The sequence below is a fragment of the Aquila chrysaetos genome, chromosome 21, assembly GCF_900496995.4.
Source record: "Aquila chrysaetos chrysaetos chromosome 21, bAquChr1.4, whole genome shotgun sequence".
Lineage (NCBI taxonomy): Eukaryota > Metazoa > Chordata > Aves > Accipitriformes > Accipitridae > Aquila > Aquila chrysaetos.
In genome coordinates this window covers 23286896-23305494 of record NC_044024.1, presented here as the reverse complement: position 1 = coordinate 23305494, position 18599 = coordinate 23286896, and the positions used below count along the sequence as shown (strand labels likewise).

The following is an 18599-nucleotide window of genomic DNA, read 5'->3' as shown; positions in this document are numbered from 1 at the left end:
TCAGGGTGATGTGCACAGCTTTGGGCACCTTTTCGGACTCCCCTTCCTGAAAACAGACATGTCCAAAGGGGTTCTCTGTGGCCTGAGGCAGAGTTAGAGATTTTCTTTTTCTTCCTCTGCTAAACCCAAATCTGTCAAAAATAAAATGGAGTTTTGAAAGGTCTGAAGCTCTCCGGGCAGTTGGCTCCAAAGGAGTGAGTAGTTCAGGCTGTGGAAAAGCTGCCGGGCAAGTGGTTCAAGGCACAGGACATTCTGTGTTAGAATTGTTCTGCCTAGACCTTCTCCACCCAAGCTGCCCATGCTTCACTGTGTACAGCAACTTGTGAAATAAAACCAGAATTTCTGATATGTGGAAATAGCTGAAAATGTTTTTTTGCCTCAGGTCAAGGGAAAGGACATCTGTAGCTTGCTGCAGGAGGGAGCAGTCAAAGTGCCTGTATCCTTTTTGTACAGCCTTTTTGGATTTTTCTCCCCTAATTGCCCAAGTTGGCCCACAGAATTTCCCCCACAGCTAATGGGTTATCATCTACTGTCAATTAGCAATGGCGATGGTGAGTAGGTTGGACAAGCTAATCCCAGGACACGCACCACCACCCTCGTGCCTTCCTTATCTTGAAGGTCACTGTGGGTTTACTCACACTGAAGAAGGCAGACCTGAGGTGGAAATCCCACAGCCAGCGCTCAGCGAAAGGCTGTTCCTCCCCAGCATGGTGGTGTCCCTTAAAGAGTCCTCCAGTGGGGGGATGGCCACCAGGCTCAACACAAAACAGCAGAAAAGAAGACAATGCCAATGCTCTGAGTGGGGAAAGAGGCTCATAAATCTGCCCTGAAGGTAATCATGGAAAACAAACCACATTTGTTTTTGAAACACGGGTGACAGCCCACTCCTGTCCTTGTGCCCACTGGCCCAGAGTGGGGCGAGCAGGACAGAAAGCCACTCGGCTCGCGCTGCAGCCTCACTTGAAGGAGGCTGTCGACACCTCTTCCCTCTGTCAGCCCCTGATTTTCACAAGACATGCAGGAGCTGACTGTCTCGGTGATTTCTGCTGTCCTGTCCACTGCAGATCAAGAGGTTCAATAGCTACACAGTGGGGCTGGCAGACAGAGGGACAAGTAGCAGGTGGACCTCCCAAACCTCATTTTCTTGGGAAAAATCCTAATACCTTTTCTTTACTAAAACTCCCAAAGTTGTTCCCACAGGTGCTAGTAACAAGACCATTGACATTGATGCCTGACAGGGCTTTGAAGGCACTAATTGACCTTAATAGCCCTGATCAGTCTCACCTGAGGGCTTCCACCCACACCCATGGGCCCTGGAGCATATTTAAGCTCTTCTCAGGGCCTTCACTCTATATCTGAGTTTTGGTGTAAGAGTGCTGTTCTTCAGTTTAGCTCTAGATGTGCCTCTACCTGGTCAATGCCCCTGATGGTCTGGACTTTGGTTTATAGAACTGATATCCTAGTCCTTGACTCTGTGCCATCCCTATGGACCTGATATTTTGTACTGAACCAAAGGATTCAGGATCTTCAGGTTTTTTAGAGAGAAGGTTATAATGGACAGCATGTTAGCCCCATGATGATCATCACAAGATACAGTGGCCATATTTTCAACAACAAAAATATATTGGTGAGTTGTGATGTTGCTATAAGATGCTTCATAAGAAAATGGGGTAAGAACAGGCAACTCCCTGAGAGACCAGTTTGGATCTCAGAACTGTAGCATTTGCTTCACTCCAGTTTACATGCAGGTAAGTCCTTTCTTAGCTAAAAGTAATAAAACTTTTTATATTAATAATGCTGAACTTTCATCTGTCTCTACTGAAGAGCTGGTAGCGCAATGGTGCATGTTCTGATATCTGGATATACTACATGCATCCAGGTGTCTCAGTGCATTGTAACCCTCTTGTTTTAGCACAGGTTCACTGTGAAATCTAGCAGTAGCTAAAAAGGAGAGAGTTCCTGGAGAGAAGATGCCTTTTGCTGTTCAGCTGCACTGGGAAGTGGTCTGCTGAAGAGGTACAGCACTGGCACTTACTTTGGCAGAAATCTGAGGTTTGGGAATTTTTTTTTTTACTAGTTGCATAATGGTTTCTTGGAGCAGGGAAGCTGTGGTTTGGGTCTGAGAACTCTAATTTCCCAAGGGAGATCTAGCCAAAGACCGACAAGACAGAGGCATTTTGGCATTAAGTTCAGGATGGGACCCCCATATGTGAAACTTCAGCTTGGGAAGTGTTTTGAGTTTAGCTCCTTAAAGGTGTAGCTGCAGACAAGGATTCCTGAGCTGTTCCCAACAGACATCCAGAGAGGGTTGCCTCTACATGTTGGACAGAGTGATGGAGTTGAAGTAGCTCAGCAAGTCCTCCATGGTGAAGTCCATGGCAATCCCTGACCCTGCATAACAACGTTGGATCAGATCCTCAAACTCTTGGTACTGACGTAGGAACTCCTGCTCCATAGCGTGCCACACCACCTAGGGAAAAACAGACTGTCAGCTCCCTTCATCAGCCTGTGACAGCTATACATGCTTTGTAGTCCTGAACCCCCCAAAACATCATAGCGTTACACCCAGATCACACTCCAATTACCGGCAAAAGATTTTCCTCTGGGGAGAGATACTTGTGGATTTTCCTGTAGAGGGTCTCAAGGGCTCTTTTAACTTCCTTGCCAGGGTATTTTTCAATGACCTTCCTCAGCTCTTGCTTGCTGTAGGCCAGCTGAAAGCTGACCTCTTCTTCTTTCACCCCTTGGGCCACACGGGCTTTCACTCCTTCAAAGAAGTGCTGGAAAGGCAAGGAGACGTTCACTGATGAGCTGCCCTAAGGTGGACTCCTGCGTCAGGGCTGAAACCTGACCGCTTTCCTGAGTTCCCTTCCATGTCTAATTAAGTGGAAATGAAGTATTGGAGATTGTTTATCCTCCAGGAAAGCAGAGCATAGAGAATTTCATCAGTTCTCTCCCCTTCCTGCTCGACAAGCAGCATCTCTAAGGGTTGCAGTACCATGGAGCAATGGGACTGCTGGAAAAATCACTCATGTTCCTTGGTGCTTCACACAGCCTTCCTTGCTACAGAGGGTTTGGAGCCAGAGGTGCGGTTGGGAGATCCCAGCATCTGCAGAAGTGTAAAGCAAAACTCAAGTTTTCCCAGTTCTTGCAGGGTATTGTATGAAAGCAGGGAAGACTGCTCTGTAGTTTCAAAAGGACCACATGTCCCACCCCAAGCATGGCTGTTGCCTGAGGGCCCAGGGCTATGCGAACCCCAAGGGATGCACACCTCAGCTAGCTTTCAGAAAAGTACTAGGAGCAGCGTAGCTCCACAAAAAGCTCAATGCTGACAAATATTTTTTTTCTGCATGTGCTTTTCAGACACAGAATCTCTCAGGCTGGAAGGGACCTCAGGAGGTCTCTAGTTCAACCTCCTGCTCAAAGCAGGTTCAACACTGAATTCAAAAGAGAGTACTTGGGGCATTTCTCAGGGTAGGTCTTGGAAACCTTCAAGGACAGAGACTGTGCAACCTCTCTGGACAGACTGTTTCAATGCTTTATTATCCTTATAGTAATTTTTTCCTTCAATCCAGCTGGAACCTTCCTTTTTACATTTTCTGACTTGTCTCTCATCATCCTGCTGTGCACCTCAGTAATCTTCTACTGAAGTACCCCTGAAATTTTCTTCTCCAGGCTGACTCAGTCCAGCTCCTTCAGCCTCTCCTCACCATGTTGGTGGCCCTCCACTGGCCTTGCTCCAGTTTAGCAACACCAAGACACTGGTCACAGGTGGATATGACATACATCTCTATCTCTGCCACAGCTGGATATGATATTCCACATCTGGTCTAATGAAGGCTGAAAAAGGGGAATAATCACTTCCTTCAGCCTACTGTCTAGCCTCCTGTTCATACAGACCAATCGGTTTGCTGTCTTGGGTATTTCCACTGCAATTTTGCTGTGGAGAAATACCCTACAATCCTAAGGATTTTTCAGATGGCAACAGGTTCCTAAATGTACAAGCTGTTTTCAAAAACAGAAATGGGCTCCTACATTACTTAGGCCCCTTTACAACTTCTCTAGATGTTAGTGAATTGTGCTCAAACCTGAAGAGCTGTGTGGTCTGCTAGAGAAGGCCACGTCAGGACTCCAGAAGTCCCTGAGCAGAATGCAATCCATGTAACCTCATGTGCTACTTGCTTTGCTTCATTGTGAGCAATGAAATTATACTTTTCCTCACAGAGGAAGGATTTGAAGACATTAACATAGCAGGGCTGCAGGTAGCATGAGACACCAAACTGATCTTCCAGTCAAACCTGCAAGAAGTTTGACAGCAAAGACTGGAAACAAACTGTAAGTAACAGGCCCTATAAATAATTCAAGCCGATCTCGGTCTGTGAGACATTTTAGGCCAGTGAGAAGAGAGAAGGAGCAGGGCGAGGAGGGCTCTCAGGAGTAGCCATCCTCTCTGGGAGGAAGGGGGATGTCTGTTGGAGTTAGCGAAGCCAGATGCTCTTAGCTCGGTTAACAAAGCAGCCGCTTGGGAAGCATGAAACTCTGTTAGAGTTATTAGCCCAGGCAGCCCTGCAAAAAGAAACTAGCATCTGCCAGACGCAGGCACGCAGCCCGGCGTGGGGGTCTGAGCAGGTCCTCACGCCGCTGCACGGAGGCTGGGTTGCAGAGCTGGTACCAGCTCCTGATGCTGCTGAGCCCTGTTCATGCTGGGGCTGCGCTGCTCTGTGAAACCCAGCAGTAAGTGGTCAGAGAAGGTGTGGGAACATTGGGGGTGTGACAACAAACTAATAATCCCAGGCTGGATTTGGGGAGGGGTGATTTGAACACTAGTTAATTCATAATTTTGGGAAGTGCAGTTGCCCTTTGAGACCCAGGCAAGGGTCAGTTTATCTTGTACTCACGTGGAGCTTCTCCAGTGGCTGGCCCAGGTACTTGATGACATATTTCTCCATGTGCTCACTATACCTTTGCTTGGCTTCTCTCTTTTTGACCTCCAGGCAGTGGATCTTCTTTTGGCACAGGAAGCAGTGAACGTGGTGGAAATTTTCCATCATGACCATATCTGTGTTCACCTTCAGGTTTGCTGAGGAGAGGCTATTGACTTAAAAGAAAGGAACAAATCGGGTATGGAGAGAAGACCCTGCAGGCTGAGTCAGGAGGGACATGAGATGCAGATGCTGTCAGGCTTTGGTCACCAGTGGAGAGTTTAACCAAGAGTGCAGGTGAGCATCATCACAGATTGTTCAGCTCTTCAACCACCTTGCCTTGCAGAGCTTCGGGGTCATGACACTTAAAAACTGTTTACCCAAAAGAGTGCAGAGACATCCAAGTCCAGCCCTGTCCAAATCTGTTTCTGACCTGGACTCTAGAGCAGCACATCAGCATGGCACGCTCTCAACCTGCCGAGCGGAGGCATGGCTCACCGTCTTGCCAGCCACTTGCCAGCTGGTCTGGAAAGGGCGAGAGCTTGAGTATCTTATTGTGCATGTAGAACAGAGGGGGCCCTTCTCACTCATGGCAGTAAACACGTCATTAGGCTGTCTCATTTGAACTGTCTGACTTCTTCCAGTACCAGAGGGAGTAACTATTTGTAACACAAATACTGATCCTTGTTCATTAGCTTGATTCCCTATCTCACCTGCTTTGCTATATAAACATTCCTGGAGTCTGGAAGGGGCTGTGTTCATGGATTTATAAGCTGCTATTCAGTGGGTGACCCCAGGCTCATCTGCAGGTGGGAGCTGCTGCTCTACACCTCGTGATCTGTGGTTCGGAGGCTCTGAGCTGCTACTTCTGCAGCCCCTCAGCTCCTCTCCAGGCTGGGAAGCAGGGTATCTCCACTGGCAAACAGCTGTGGGCACCAGCTGGGAAAGCACAGGGATCTACTGAAAGCTGCCTGCCTTGTTCTCCTGAGCCCTCTGTCCCTACCAATGTGCCTCGGTGTTTTGGGGGAAGTTGCTCTTTGGCTGCCGCTGCTCCCAAGACCTCTGAGCTTGTAAGAAGAGGAGTCTGACCTGTAGTGAGGAGCTACTCCCTCCATAGTGGGAAAGGAGAGGTTGACATTGGATTCAAAGCTAAGCACATGTGTCTCAGCCCTGTCACAACTGGGACCATCCCGGTGTGGCAGACACTGTGCATCTGGCATGCCATGCTCTCTGTATTTGTCTGATGCTCCCAGGCTCTTGCTCAGCAAAGGCAGTTTCAGCTCCAGGCATGCCCAGGAGGTGGGTAGTCTCCACATACCCTGCTCTGGTGGCTCAGCTGATTGCTAGGAACTCCTGAAGCTGCAGATATACATTTGCCTGACTGATGCATCCAGCTGCCAGCGTTTGTACTCACTGCTGCTGAAGACACTGCCGGCCAGCCTGAGATGTGCTTTGTCCAGCTCCCCTCTCCGCTGAGCTGTCCTGAACACCTCCTCTGAGAAATTCACAAACTCCTCAAAGCGGCTCACGGAAGGCAGGATCCCACCTTTCATCTTGCTGGGCAGCTTTGCTTCCTCAATCTCTTTGCACAAGGTCCCCTGGCAAGAACACACAAGACATGGCATTCTCAGATCTGACGTGGCCCCGGCCTCGTTTTATGGCACACTAAGGCACAGACCAGAAAACAAGCAAAGTAATCGGTTGTGTGTACCACTTTCTCCATTTACAATATCTTCTATGGGAAGGTATGTGAGCGTCCTTGTTTGAGGCTGGATGTGAAGCTGTGCTAGCTGGAGTTGGTCTCCCAGGCTATGTGGTTCTTTGCTCAGACACAGCGCTGCAATCTCCCCCCCCACACACAGAGCTCCTAGGGCAGAGGTGTTCACCACTGCCACTTCTTGCACTTCTCAGGCTGGTCTATGAGCAGACTTGCTGCTCCAGGTCTTGGCACAAACACAGCTGATGTCACCATGTGGCTTCCCTCGAGCTCAGTGGACTCAGGGTCAGGTTCCTTGGCCAATTCTGGTGGGCTCTCGACCTGCCACCCCCTGCCACTCTCCTCCTGGCTGCTTGGTCCTGGAGTACGTCCTGCTGTGCCAGGAGGAGAACAGGAGAGCTTGGCTCCAGCCATCTGACACACTGCCATCACTCCCACAGCCTCCCAGTACTCTATATGGGAGAAACCCCTTTGGTTTGACCTTCCTGGTAAGAGGAGGCACAGATGGCACTTAGGTTTATTGCGTCCCACCTCCCTCACACAGACACAATTGTTGATGCAATGAGGGTCTAGTCCTCCCAAAACCAAAAAGCCAGACTCCTGCCTGCTATAAACCAGTACTGCCTTCAATGAAGATCATGTTAAAAGTTTGTAAGATTCTGGAAGAGGTCAAACATCACTCGGGTCTACTTGGGTTTACTCCTGCTGACACTCACAATGCATTTGTTGAAGCTGCTCTTGGCCAGGAGCAGCATGTTGCCCAGGACAGTGTTGAGGAAGGACGAGGGGAGAGCTGAGGAAGAGCCCCACATCTCAAAGATGGAGTCATTCAAGGTAACCAGGACCTGCAAGCAGCCGAATGGGTGGACCTTATTGCAGACATCTAGAAATCCTCTCAGCTCTGGTTCCAGGCAACTGAAGATCTCACACAGCAGCTGGGTTGTAGGTTCTTCTAATCTTCAATAAAAAACAAACAAACAAAAAAAACCAAAGGTAAGCAATTAAATGGGGAGGGCCACTGGCCCTGTGGCCAGCTGCAGAGACAAGGGCAAAGCTAAAGAAAGAATCAAAGCCTTCTGTATCGCAGTGGAGCCTGTTTATGCTTGGGTCATCCTTTAACTCTTTACCATCTCCTTTTGTGGGAGGACGTTGAAATGTCCTGTTTTGCCAGCCAAATGAAAAATGTCAGTGGTTTTATGCTGACATTTTTTATAAGATTTCTGTTCCATAGTATATTTTCACTTTATGACATTCTACTAAGGAAATAAAACTGATCAAAACATAGGGGTTTCCATGAACCACAAACCTTGCCTTCTCATCCACCCTGAAGCAGAGCCACTGCACTGGGGAGAGGCAGAACCAGTAGGCTCTGCTCAGCCTCTCTGCATGCCCAGCTACACTGCCTCCTGGGTTTTTGCTACCCAGGGTGCAAACCTGAGACCACTTTGTAGACTTCAGGATGGTCAAGAGTGAAAAATTCCCTCCTTCATTTCCTCAGGCAGTCCCAGTAGGACACGCCAGACCATGTCCCTGTCAGAGCAGCCAGCTCTATCTCATCAGCTACGTACTGGCTCCGAGGCTTGGTGCAAAGAGGGTCCTCTGGAGATGCCATTCTCTCTCCTTCCTTAGTGGCAGATGCCTGAAAGAAAGAATGGAATGGAAGTCATGATTTGTCTGCCCTCCCTCAGAGGGGAAAACTTGAGATCTGGGTTTCATTTCTGCTGCCTCATATTGGAGTCCTGTGTTTAATGCTTAGAGATCTTGTGATTTTGCTGGAGCTATCAATTAAGTTCAGTTTTATTCTCCTCTGTAATCAGGATGTCTTAAGCTTCCCCACGACTGACGGTTGCTAGAGGACAAGAGCTGAGGGGAGCTCAGGTATCTGATAGAGGTAAGCAGCCACCCCACTGTGCCTGCTGAGGCTTGTATCAAGCTGGAGGGAGGACTGGCTAGTGGGACTGGAGAGGACAGAGTCCTGCCACTTACCTCCAGCACCTGCAGGTCTGCAGCACTGTGGTTTAACTGCAAGAATTTCTCAATGAACTGCTGCTCCATGGTGCAAAGGGGTTGCAGCTCTCTCAGCACCTGCTCCAACATCTGCTTAGAAACCATGGGGCGTGTTAGAAAACCCTTCTAGCACACACTGAGGACACCGGAGTAGATGTCCATGTCCACCTGAAGTGACATCTAGGTCAGGTCAGCAGTACAGAACACATCTGCTTCTGCTCCAGGTACACAGCACCAGAGAAAGGACCACGGGATGGGTTGCAGCACTGGCACAGCCCCTGTGGGACACACGAACTCTTTAGAAAACCTCAGCTCCTTACCTTGATGATGCTGCCTTTGTCCGGTGTGTCCTCCTGGCCTTCTCTGCTCCCAGGAAGACTCCATCGAGACTGCTGCCTGATCCCCATCGCCATCGGCTTCTCTAAGCTTTCCTGAAGACCTGCATGGTATGTTGGTAGGTGGTTAGACATCTCCATCCCTCTTGGCCTCTCCAGCTCCTCTGATGATTTTAACAGATTTAAATGTCTCTTTTTATGTCTGATCTGATGCATGAATTGGCCTTTTTCTTGTTGGATTCAGATATATAGGGGATGCAGGCTTTGCTCTCATGTTTTTATCTGCCTTCTCATCTGTTTCTCTCTTTTTCATTGCTCTTCTTTTATTTAACTGTCTTTGATGCTTACCCTTTGCTATTTAGTGCTTTGTACTAACTCTTGAGGACTGGGGAGTGAAAAATCCTGGGTGATAAGAGCATAAATCAGCAGAAATGCCTGCAAGAGTTTCAGGAAAAATGTTTTTTGCTTAGTTTTGATGGTAAATTGCCATAAAACAATATCGAGGCGGGGGGGGGGGGGGGGGGGAGTGTGGCTTTTTTCAAAAATTAGCCTTTTAAAGTGATAAACGTTCACCTGGAAGCTAATATACTTCTCAAACGTTACCAGTTTTTACCACAGTGTTTTCACCAGGTGCTTCCACTTGGTTTAAGTGGAAAAGTTGAAAAATTTCTTTGAAATGTGCATTAAAAAAATACTATTACACTCACTGAAAGAAATTGGTGGGGAAACATCCATATTATTTTCTAATTAATTCTAAAAATTGGTATCACTCCACTAACCCAGAGGTCCTGGGTGAGTCAGGCCAGCTCTCCATTTCTCATAACATCTGAAATATCCTTATTCAAGCCACTACCCACAGGGCTTTTACCTTTGGAAAGGATTTGTCAGATGCCCTACACGCTGAGCAGGGATGAGAGATGACAGACAGCCCTGCTCATGACCTCAGCCTTGCTAAAACCATGGAGGAAATTAATGAGCTGCTTCATAATCTTTTTCCCACCCTTATGCAACGGGTGATGATAATTTCACTTGCTGGGAAGTAGCAAAACCAGGCAAAAATATCTCCCCACAGCAAACAGGAAAGAATTTTATGAGCCTGTAAATTTTAGTGTGGAAAAGGGAATGGGAAAATGAGGGGAAAAGGCTTAATTATTGGTTCACAATTAATTACAAACATCTTGGGGTTTGGCTTCTAAACGCTCCCATAATACTGAAACAAAGCAATAAATCATCAGGTGGTATATTTAGAAGAGATCGGCATAAATAATCCTTTATGAGGGCAGGGAATCAACCCTAAAAATTCACTTCTGTGATAATCAGTAGAAAGAAAGAGGCACAGCGGGCTAGAGCGAGCCTGGGATATTTTAAAGCAGGGATGAGGGACATTATCAGGCAAGTGTCCTTGCAGCCTGGGCTTTCATCCATGCAGCGGCTCACCCCAACGAGCAGCTGAGCAGGTGAAATGTCAGGAAAGACCTTGGATGAGGTTCCCGCAGAACTTCATCAAAGCCAAGCCTTCCCTGCAAAACAGCCTGAGACCAACCAATTTTGCAGAAACTATTTCAGCAGGAGTCTCTGAAGGTCCCCGGGAGCTGGGAGAGACCGTGCTCGCTTTCAGTGCCCATTGCTGGCAAGCTCCTTCAGCAGAAGGATGTGTGCGTGCATTGCCAGGGTGCTGCTGACCCTGCAGTACGTCCTTGAGCCGAGAAGAGGTCAGCTTCAGCTCCAGAGGGAGGTGACGCAGGAGGAGATGTGATGCCCTCCCTCCTACTTTGTCCCCAGGCTCTCCAGAGGTGAGCAGGCAAATCTCAGCTGGCAGGACCGCAAGCCCCAGGGAAGGTGCCTTTCTGCAGCGTGGTTGGCAGAAGCTCTCTGGATACAACTTTCTAAAAATTTCCCCTATCATTAATCGCGCTCTGCAGTGACGTGGTGGCTGTAGTTTCAATGTGCTGCTCACATTAATGGTGGGCTGAGCATCCCCAGCCAAGCCTGGAGCTACCTGCCTGTCCCAGACCTCCTCTTATCCCAGGGAGCAAAGCTCGGTGCCAGCACCGGCAAAACTAGTCTCATCCTGGCCACGGGAGCAACCAGCAACTGGCAGACACCTTTGGGTGATTTATAACAGTGCAGTAACAGGCTTGTAGCCATCAAGGTGTCCTTCTATTGTGCAATGGGTTTCACAGACACTGGATTTTTCTCCTGGGATTTTAATTACCCCCATTTTATGGGACTCACATAGGCATTAAAGATAGACAAAGTACTGAAAGGAAATCACTGGTTTAACATTTACCAAAAGGGGAACAGGCAGACTAGCTGCAACACATGCCCTACGCTATTTTTTTTATTTAACAAGTGTGTTTCCATAAAGGGCCTCTTTAATAGCTGTCTCTGCCCCCGCAATGTCCCCTATGTTAATGGCTTTCTGAGCAGACCCAGCTGTGCTGTGGGAGGAGACAAACTCTAACTTGGGTGTTTTTATTTTCTGTCTCCCAGGAGAATTGAAGTCCCTTGCTCAGAGCCCATCAATCACTTTGCAAATAGGAACAAGGGCTTCTTTATCCTATATACCATCTTTGTTATTTCCTTCTGTTTAAATAAAAGCAATCACCCTTCTTCAGGAAAAGGTGCTTGATCACATTATGTTATAAACCACAGATCAGAGTTTGCTTCCCCACTGCTAATTCCCCAGGCTTGCTTTCTGCCAGTGCGTTCATTACTTCTTATCAGGAATTCCTATTTTTGAGCAACAAAGAGCACGTTTCCCCAGGAAAAGCTGTGTCCAGGCATGGAGAAGAGAGGTGTGCGAGAGGAACATTGTCTTTTTTTAACTATTAGTTTTACCTGATGCGGCAGGTGAGGCAAACCATGTGCCCCTCTCAGCCAGGCTGAGCACAGGAGCTGCAAGATGAGCTGGTCCCCATATGGGTGAGACATAAAAGAGCTGGAGGCTGGAAGCAAATTGGTCCTGACTGGAATATCTCTTTACAACGACTGCTTTACTGGTGCACACACCCTTTCTTCTGAGGAGGGTGGGCAGTGCTGGACATCCATAAGGACAAGATGCAGTGCTGGCAGCGTGGGGACAGCAAAAGCAAGCGAGCCATGGAGAGCCACGCGAACCGGTCGTGTTCTGTCCCGATATGCTCTTGCCAGCTCTGACAGCCGCCCTGGGGAGAGCTTTCCCCAGCCACTGCATCTCCGACGAGCTGGAAAGGACGCGTAGGAACGGTGCTCTGTTCTGCGCAGGTCCCTCCACCTGGGCCAATGCATCCTCATGAGCCCATTGCTGTCTGCTTGCACATAGGTGTTCTCCCCGGTGTCCAGATCGCAATAGCGGGGACTGCCAAAATGTTCGAAGGGTGGGTATCCCAGATCCGACGAGTGATGCATCGAGCGCTCCAGCACTGCTGGGTCCCTGGCACCTCCGAGGAGGGAGGAGGACATTCAGGGTGACAACGTGTGTCGTAACAGCCCCATGGGAGAAGCATCTTCCTTTGCAGTTCTTATGAAATGCTATCTTTTTTTTTCAGAAAGGCCATATCTCAGTATTATCCTGGGATTATTATTACCGCCTCATTTTATTTTCCTGTTATCTGCTTGCTATAGGCTTTCCTGAGTCCTCCAGCATCAGTGACATCTTGTAGCAACGAGTACAGCAGGCTAACGGCATTACGCACAAATAATTTCCTATTGCCACTTTTCAGCATGTCCCTTTGATTTAATTGCCTGTTACCTTGGTTTTAAATTACAAGGAGAGTAATGATGTCCTGTTGACTTTCCCTACACAACTTACCTTTTGACCCTTCTTATCATGTCACAACTTTTCTGCTAGAACTAGCAGAGGGATTTTGATACAGATTTTTCCCTCTCTTGGCTCCCTGGTTTGGCAAATCATTCTGGCATGGAAAAATAGGTTTGTGGTGACTATAAAAATATTTCCTGGAGGTGTTCGCTTTCTCCATTTCTAGCAAAATTACGAAAAGGAACATTTTAATTAAGGGTTAGTATCTGAGCTTCTACTGCCTCTTTCTTCCTTCAAAGGGGATAAATTTTTGAAAATGACAAGTAGCGGGGAGAAAAAGCCCGAGTGTTTTTCCTTTTGCCCTCTTCTTCTTCCCAGTGGCAAAAGACTGTTTAGGTGAAATTTTCCTTCTTCCTTTTCAGGGCTTGTGTGTTCTGTTGCAGGTACACGTGCACTGCCAGCACTTCCCATCCTGGTTTGGTCCCACGGTCTGGGGGTCCCCTGCTTTCCTAGCATGTGTGGCTGAGTGTCTTTCCCCGGGGAACTGGCACTGGGCAGGGAGGAGCTGGAAGGATGTTGACATACGGCTGCAATGCACACCCAAAACCAGGACCTGAGGATTGCTCCTGTGTGCCGCTCTTCAGACACAGCCTCCAACATCTGGGCATTGCGGTCTGCTGCTGTCGGCCCACCCTCGACTGGGACTGACTGGGGCAGCACTGGGAGCGCAGCAAGGGGGCCAGCTCGTGCTCCTCGGTGCTGCGCCCCTTCACCTCTGCCAGGTGGGAGTCGCTGCAGCTGCCGTGATGCAGAACAAAGCGGTGCCGAGTGCTCCGGCCCGGAGGTCTGCAGGGCCAGCGGGCAGCACAAAACCTGGGGTGTGGAGAAAGCTCCTTCTGCCACCCCAGCACGGGAAACGCTGCCGGCAGAAGCACCGTCCTGTCCCTGCTCAGGTGCAAGTTGCTGCTAGCACAGGCTCTCTCTGGCCCTGCTTGAGACTCACCAGGTTCTTCATAGATCCACAGAGCAGGGAGGAGATTACAGCGAAACACCCAGATATTTGCCCTGCCCTTTATGGCCAACTCTGAAACTGAGGGAAAGGTCCCTGGAGGGCTACAGAAGTGGAAATCACATGCAATGCTCTGATCCTGCAGTCTGGTGAGCTTCGGGGTAGCTCTGTTGACATGCCCATGACCCAGGCTCCCTAACCATCCCGTGTACCCCACAAGAATGGCACGGACTTCCCCCCAGAAGAAAAAGGATGGGAAAATATCAGGGCAGTTGGGTCAGCTGGATGGGAGCTGTTGGCATGATCGTTGCTGTTGGGCCAGCACAGTAAAGTGCAGAAAGGATCCCTTCGCTGGGATCCTTCAGCCACCAGCCCCATTTCCTTCCCTATGCTTCATCCTCTGGCTCCGGGGTCTGGACACAAGTGATGAAGTAGGTGCAGAGCTGGAAGAAGCCGGGCTAGCACTCTGATAGACTAAACACACCATGTGAAGTGGTTTTTGACATTCAAGCTGGGCCAAGCTGGCATGGAACTTTCCATTACAGTGCTTTGTTTTGCTGAAGGAAAATGTGACTTCTGCGCAATCAAAAACTTCCAGAGGAGACACATCAGTTTCTCTTTTTATCTTCAGAAACACCTGACTGGAATATTTTCAGTCAGATGCAGTGATTTCTGTTGAAATGATCACCTTGGGACAACACAGCTCCACAGTCAGCTCACTATGAAATCATTCTGCTCTCACAAATACTGCTATGAATACACTCGTGTCTTCAGGGACAGGCTTGGTGCCATCTCTTTACATGGAAAAGAGTGTCTGAGGAGTCTGCGACCAGCTCTGCTTGCATGAAATATGGACCAGGCATTAGCCAGACAGTCCCACATCCCCCTCTCTTACAGCTCCTCAGGACACGAACTCAGCCACCCACGCATCATTTCTGAGTCCTGCAAAGGGAAGGTGCACAAAAGCTACAGCCCTGAGAAGCAGCTAAACAAAGCTGGATAACACACGGAGCCAAGGCTTACAAACACTGGAGTCGTGCCAACTGCACACCCAGTCCGTGGAGGAGAAAGTAAATTCAGGGCACAAAACCCGGGGAAGACACCTGCGATAGAGGATGATTGCCGTGTTCCCTACTTGCAAATGAATCACTGCTCAGCAACACAAAGGTCATATTTGCAAATCACTCACTTCCTTTTCTTCTTCCTAACAAGGAGGTTTTGGCATGTTCAAAAAAGGCTTTGATTTCCCGGTCATAGAGTCTGCTGAGGTTCTGGGCATAGACCTGGAAAGTAGAGAAATGGCCAGATGAAAGCAAAGACCAAATTTTAGTATTTCAGACCTTTTCCTTCAACACAATGTCTGCCACCGAGTCCCAGACTGCTTTTTGTCAAGCACAGAGGTCCAACACCATGTGGCCAAGATGGCCAGACACTTTCCTAGAAGGGCCAAATGCTGGAAGCTTGTGGGTGGTATGGGTTTGGTGAAACCAAGCTCTCATCATGAATTAACCAGATTGACTAATCTATTCCTGGTGGATGGTTTGCAGTATTTGCTCAGGACTTTAGCCATACCTTGGGGAGATCACAGAACAGAACTGGGTTGGCGTTCCTCAGCCAGGCCATGAGCGGGGTGTAGGGCACCAGTTCCTCATGGTGGAGTCCATGGCTCGGTGCAGATAAGTTGTCAACGGCCTGACCAAGAGCAGGGACCTGGGCGTTACCCTAAAGCAACAGAAATGGCAGAAAGCGTCAAATCAAACACAGCCTTGAAAAGCTCTGTAAAATAATTGCTTCATAATCGCCCTTGAATTTCCAGTTCTGAATATGTTTCAGAAGCAAATTTGAAGGGTGAAGCAGAGCATGCATGATCACTTTGAACTCTAGTTTTAATCCCATGTCATGGGAACAATTCTGAGCCCAGAGGAATGAGCTGGCCCATCAGTAATATGTGGGATAGTCCAGCTAAGCACAGTGGTGTGGAGAAGACACAGGAGAAAAGCTCATTGTTCAGGAGCATGCTGGAAATTGTCCCTCCAAGCACTGGGAGGTGGGTATGTCTCGGGGGAGGTGGGATGCAACGGAGAGGAAGGATGCTGCACAGTTGATGCAGCACGTCTGCCAGGGTCTGACAGTGCTGGGACATCACAGCCACGACCCAGAGTCATTTAGGTGGGATGGGAGCTCGGCAGGTTCAGAGTGGGTCCAGGTGGAGCAGCTTGCTCAGGGATGTGTCCAGTCAAGGCCTGAAAATCTCCAAGGATGGAGATCCCACAGTTCCCGTCCAGTTCCCTGCCAGTTACATCCCTTCCCAGAGTCAATGCTTGAAAGTAAATGCTAAAGATTTATGGAAATAACGCTAAGGATTTGGGAGTCTCTCCTTTTCTCTTCATGAAATGAAATCTAGAAGAGTAACATTTTCTTTTGAGATTTCTGCCCACCGACGCACTGTCCACCGTACCTTGTAAACTGCAAGAGGAACACTTGAAAACGTTAATCAAAGGATCAAGGGATTGGCTTTTATCCTGGGATTTTATGTCACAAACAGATGAACAACCACCACCACGCCCAAAGTAAAACAAGAAAATCTAAAGCAAAAATCTTCAGGCCTAGGCACTTTGTAACATGACCAGAGGATTAATGACTGTTACCGGAGGGAACCTGATAGACACAGAATTGTGCTGGATTTCTTCTGTGTGCCTGCAAAACTAACCAGAGGGCTGGGGGGCAATGGCAGGGTGAAGGTATGTGAAAAGACCTTTTTGGGGAGATGCTTTTGGAGAATTGTCTTATGGTGACATCCCCTATACTGCTGGTACTATTTTACCAGAATATGCAAATCTCCCAGGATTTTGAGGTGCCACCTGAAGAGCGAAGCCCACCTGCAGTTCAAAGATGCCTGTAATGTGACTGATGAAAGAGTTTTCAAAGTTCTGCTTCAGTGTTTCAAACATGATCAGCTGCTCAGCCACAGACTGCAGTTTCCGATAACCTTGAGATAAAAAAAAAAGAGGGTATCACAGGTATTGAGCAGCACAAGCTGTCATGGCTGTAGACCAGCACTGCTCAGCACACTGGCAAATAAGACAGGTCTTCAACGAGTAAGTTCTGGGATAAATACTACCACCCAAAAGCCAACAAAGGGAGAAAGATTTGCTGTGGTACCAAGCAAATACAGTCAGGGAGGGAGTTTAAAGTAAAAAAAAAAAAAAAAATTCAAAGCATCCATCAGTCTGACCATGGCTGAGGACAAATGCCCAGTCTCTTCACACGGAAAGCATGGGGTTTCATGCCAGGATCAAGTCCCTGTACACCGGCAGGTCTCCAACAACACCCACAGTGGACACTGCTACAACAAATTATATTTTTTCCATGCTCAAATACAGACAACTGTGTTGCCCCAAGAGACCACAATTTCTAAATGTGTCTTTCCACCAGTTCCTTTCTGAACTATAAGAGGTGTTGTACCCAGATGGTAGACAATGGTGCCTTACATCCAGGTATTTAGAGGAATTGTATAGATGCTTGCCATAAGTTTGCCTCAACTCTAATGTAAACTGGACCAGCTGGTGCCTGGGTCCAGAGGGAGGTGCCTGCAGACCTGCCTGTGGTGCGTTGATGCCCCAGCTTGGCCCTTTGCAGCATGAATTGGATTTCTCTAGGAATGGAGCCGATCCTCCCCCCCCAGCTACTTTTCTCCATGGATGTTCAGAGGTAATGTTACACTGGCTTTCCCAGCTCTGCTTGACTGTGCTTCCAGGTGAAGCTGCCGAAGACTTTGAAAGCTTCAGCAATATCTCCAGAAGAAAGCCGACCCTGCAAGCCTGTTTCCCCAGCTTGCAGCTCTGGGTGCGCTGCAGGGAAATAGTATTTGTAGCTCTGCACCTTATACCCCAGGTCCCCCCAGGTCAGTGCTGCTGCTTAGCTTCCTAAATACATGCCTGCCTTCTATTTCTTTTCTGCTTTGCCCAGGCAGCATGCAGGGCTGCCCAGCAAGCGTGTGAGCTAATTCCTGGGAATGTCCCCTCCAGTTTCAGCGGTTCAGGGACACCTGCAGAGGCTGGACAGCATGAAATGGCACTGGGTGTGCAGCACAGGTTGTGGATGAGCCGGTGGCTCTTCTGTCTGCAGACATAAATCTGCTCTCTACTCACCGGGCTGTATCTGGATGTTCATGCAGCCAGATAAAGCCTCTGCTGCAGCAATGCAGGCTTTCACTCTGCTGGGGCTGGAAAGATCTGCCTGGCTCAGGGCATCGCAGTGTTCCCTGCTGAGGTTGAGGTGGGTCTAAAAACAAAGCCAGAAGAGAACACGTACAAGCACAGCCAGCTTCTCATCCCTTCTCATCCCACCCAGAAGTCTGCTGGCTTGAAATAGTTGAGTGCTACCTTCAGCTGCCAGGCTGCATGTGTCCGTCAAGACGACCATGCCGCTCTATCCCCACCGAAAACAAAGGTCTGCACAGTAGCAACTGCAGCACTCGCCACGGATGCCCTGGCAAACCTCAGCATGAGTTTCCAAAGGTCCAGCATGTCTGGGATCACTACTGGCAGCAAAATGGTGGGGAGGAGAAAGAAAAAGCTAGGGAAACTGCAGCTTGAGTTACTCAGAAATGAAAAGGTCAATGGCGTAGAGGTCACCATCAGCCGTGGAAGTGAGGATCAGCTGTGCTATTGCAGCACTGTTCTTGCATCTGTGGTATGTTATGTTTGTAAATAATTTGCTTTCCCATATTCCCAGAGGTCATCAAGAGTCTTTCCACTGGCTGTGCTGTCCCCTGCGCCAGTGTCCCTGTCGCTATGAGGAACTGCAGAGAAAAGCTCCCTACTCCACAATGGATGCTGAGACAGGCCTATGGGCACAAAGTCCA

The 18599-nt window shown here is 48.7% G+C and overlaps 1 protein-coding gene across 1 annotated transcript in view; it reads right to left on the bottom strand.

Annotated features, from left to right (window-relative positions):
• Window positions 1–1607: 1607 nt before the first annotated feature.
• The window catches only part of LOC115333922 (exocyst complex component 1-like), a 29276-nt gene continuing 12284 nt past the window's right edge, over window positions 1608–18599 (bottom strand). Inside the window, exons 6-17 of the mRNA XM_029997513.2 lie at window positions 17884–18016; window positions 16612–16721; window positions 15305–15454; window positions 14922–15015; window positions 8967–9085; window positions 8626–8736; window positions 8208–8278; window positions 7356–7596; window positions 6337–6520; window positions 4899–5098; window positions 2586–2780; window positions 1608–2470 (exon numbers count right to left, since the gene is read on the bottom strand). Coding sequence (XP_029853373.1) covers window positions 2315–2470; window positions 2586–2780; window positions 4899–5098; window positions 6337–6520; window positions 7356–7596; window positions 8208–8278; window positions 8626–8736; window positions 8967–9085; window positions 14922–15015; window positions 15305–15454; window positions 16612–16721; window positions 17884–18016 — 1764 coding nt within the window. The 3' untranslated portion in view covers window positions 1608–2314. The remainder of the gene's footprint in view (window positions 2471–2585; window positions 2781–4898; window positions 5099–6336; window positions 6521–7355; window positions 7597–8207; window positions 8279–8625; window positions 8737–8966; window positions 9086–14921; window positions 15016–15304; window positions 15455–16611; window positions 16722–17883; window positions 18017–18599) is intronic.